At 48.1% G+C, this 1,954-nt stretch overlaps 1 protein-coding gene across 1 annotated transcript; it reads left to right on the top strand.

Annotated features, from left to right (window-relative positions):
• The first annotated feature begins 838 nt into the window (after nt 1-838).
• Nucleotides 839-1,663, top strand: LOC125543919 (disease resistance protein Pik-2-like). Its single transcript, XM_048707422.1, has one exon. The coding sequence runs from the start codon at nt 839-841 to the stop codon at nt 1,661-1,663; it is 825 nt and encodes a 274-aa protein (XP_048563379.1).
• The last annotated feature ends 291 nt before the right edge of the window (nt 1,664-1,954 follow it).

The following is a 1,954-nucleotide window of genomic DNA, read 5'->3' as shown; positions in this document are numbered from 1 at the left end:
CTACAATAAATATAACACTAACAATACCTACCAAAAATCATGATTTTTAGATAGAATTGTTAACGTTGAGATATGGCTGTAGACATACGTGATTGATGTTATAGTACTGGCTATGTATGGCTCCGTTGCAACGCACGGGCAAATAGCTAGTCTGAACATAATGACCGACCATTGGAATCTTTGCATGCTCTTTTTATTACAGGCAGATAGGAATCAAATTTTGTGACCATTACAATCTGACAAATCATGCCATTACCTCCTTCGAAGTGCAGAGGAGCAGCAGTACGGCAACGAGCTCCACCGGATGTGTGTGCAAAAGAAAAATTACTACTCACTAGTGTCGAAAACACTCTTATGTTATGCAACGGATGTAGTAGTAACCATAAGGGCAAAGCTAGGCGCTGGGGCGCCGGCCCAATAGTTGGACCGGTCGCGTCTGAGCCGTTGGATATGAGCCGCGTGGTCCAATGGATCTGGCGAAAAAAAACGGTTCTCCCCGCAGCCTCTTCTTCATCTGGCTAGGACCGCATCTCCCGCTCAGGTGCACGGCGTCACGCCTCCTCTCCCTTCCAGTGGCTGTCCTCGTCGCCAGTCCCCACCCCTGCCAGCCGTCCTTGTCGTCGGTCCCAACCTCCGCCGGCCGTCGTGCAACAATTGCACCTGCGGTTGCAGCTCCCAGCAGCAACGGGTGAGTCAAAGAAAGCTTGCGACTCGTACGCACCCCGGCTCCCCAATCACGCACTTGCGTGCGTTGTGTTCCATCCCCATTCCAAGCGCCCGCCACACAAACAGAAGCACAAGCGAAAGATGGAGTGCTGAGAGGAGAGCTCCAGGATCCATGGCGCCTGTGGTGACCGCTGCGCTGGGCGCGTTAGGCCCTCTGCTGGGGAAGCTCGCTGATTTGCTCGCCGGCGAGTGCGGCCACCTGAAAGGGGTTCACCGAGAGATCCGCTCCCTCCAGTCTGAGTTTAAAGGTATGCATGGTGCGCTAAATAAGTACGCAAGGCTGGAAGACCCTGATGACCAAGTGAAGGAATGGGTATCACTGGTGAGGGAGTTGGCCTACGATACAGAGGATCTTTTCGATAAGTTCATTCACCATCTCGGCAAAGGAGGGGAGGGCGAGGGCTTTAAGGAGTTCTTCCGCAAGACCGCTCGCCGTGTAAAGACGCTCGGAGCTCGGCATGGAATTGCCAGCCAAATCGACGACCTACAGCTTCGTATCAAGCAAGTGAAAGAGCTCAAGACTAGCTACAAGCTGGATGATGTTGCTTCTAGCAACCTGGGCCAAGCCACCGTGGATCCCCGGTTGGCCGCTCTTTTTGTTGAGGAGGCACACCTTGTTGGCATTGATGGTCCAAGAGACGAGCTTGCCAGGTGGATGCTGGGAGAAGAAAGCAATCATCATCACAGGGTGTTCTCGATTGTTGGGTTCGGTGGATTGGGAAAGACAACACTGGCGAATGAAGTCTATCGCAAGATTCAAGGGCGTTTTGACTGCCATGCTTTTGTGTCAGTCTCACAAAAGCCATATACAAAGAAAATCATCAAGGATTTGATTTCACAGGTGTCTTGCAAGGATGAATTCACAAAAGATTTGGAGAGCTGGGATGAAAAGAAATCCATTGGAAAGCTAAGAGAACTATTACAAGATAAAAGGTAATATATGGTATTGCTAATTATTTTCTATGAAATATGCGATATGTGCAAATATCATTATTCTAGTTAATTGTTTCGAGGATGTAATTTTGATGTGCACAGTATGAACACCATTGCACCTCTAGTTGTGCTTGCCATTGCATGGTTTATAGGCTGATAGGAATTTTACAATTGTTTTTCTTTTATAGTGCAATTATATCTATATCCTAATTGATTTATACTCATACTCCCCTGTATTAGGTATCTTGTCATCATTGATGATATATGGTCTGCATTAGCATGGAAAGCAATCAAC

Source organism: Triticum urartu, chromosome 1 (assembly GCF_003073215.2).
Source record: "Triticum urartu cultivar G1812 chromosome 1, Tu2.1, whole genome shotgun sequence".
Taxonomy (NCBI): Eukaryota; Viridiplantae; Streptophyta; class Magnoliopsida; order Poales; family Poaceae; genus Triticum; species Triticum urartu.
The sequence above is the reverse complement of the archived record's forward strand: the minus strand, read 5'-3'. Positions and strand labels throughout refer to the sequence as shown.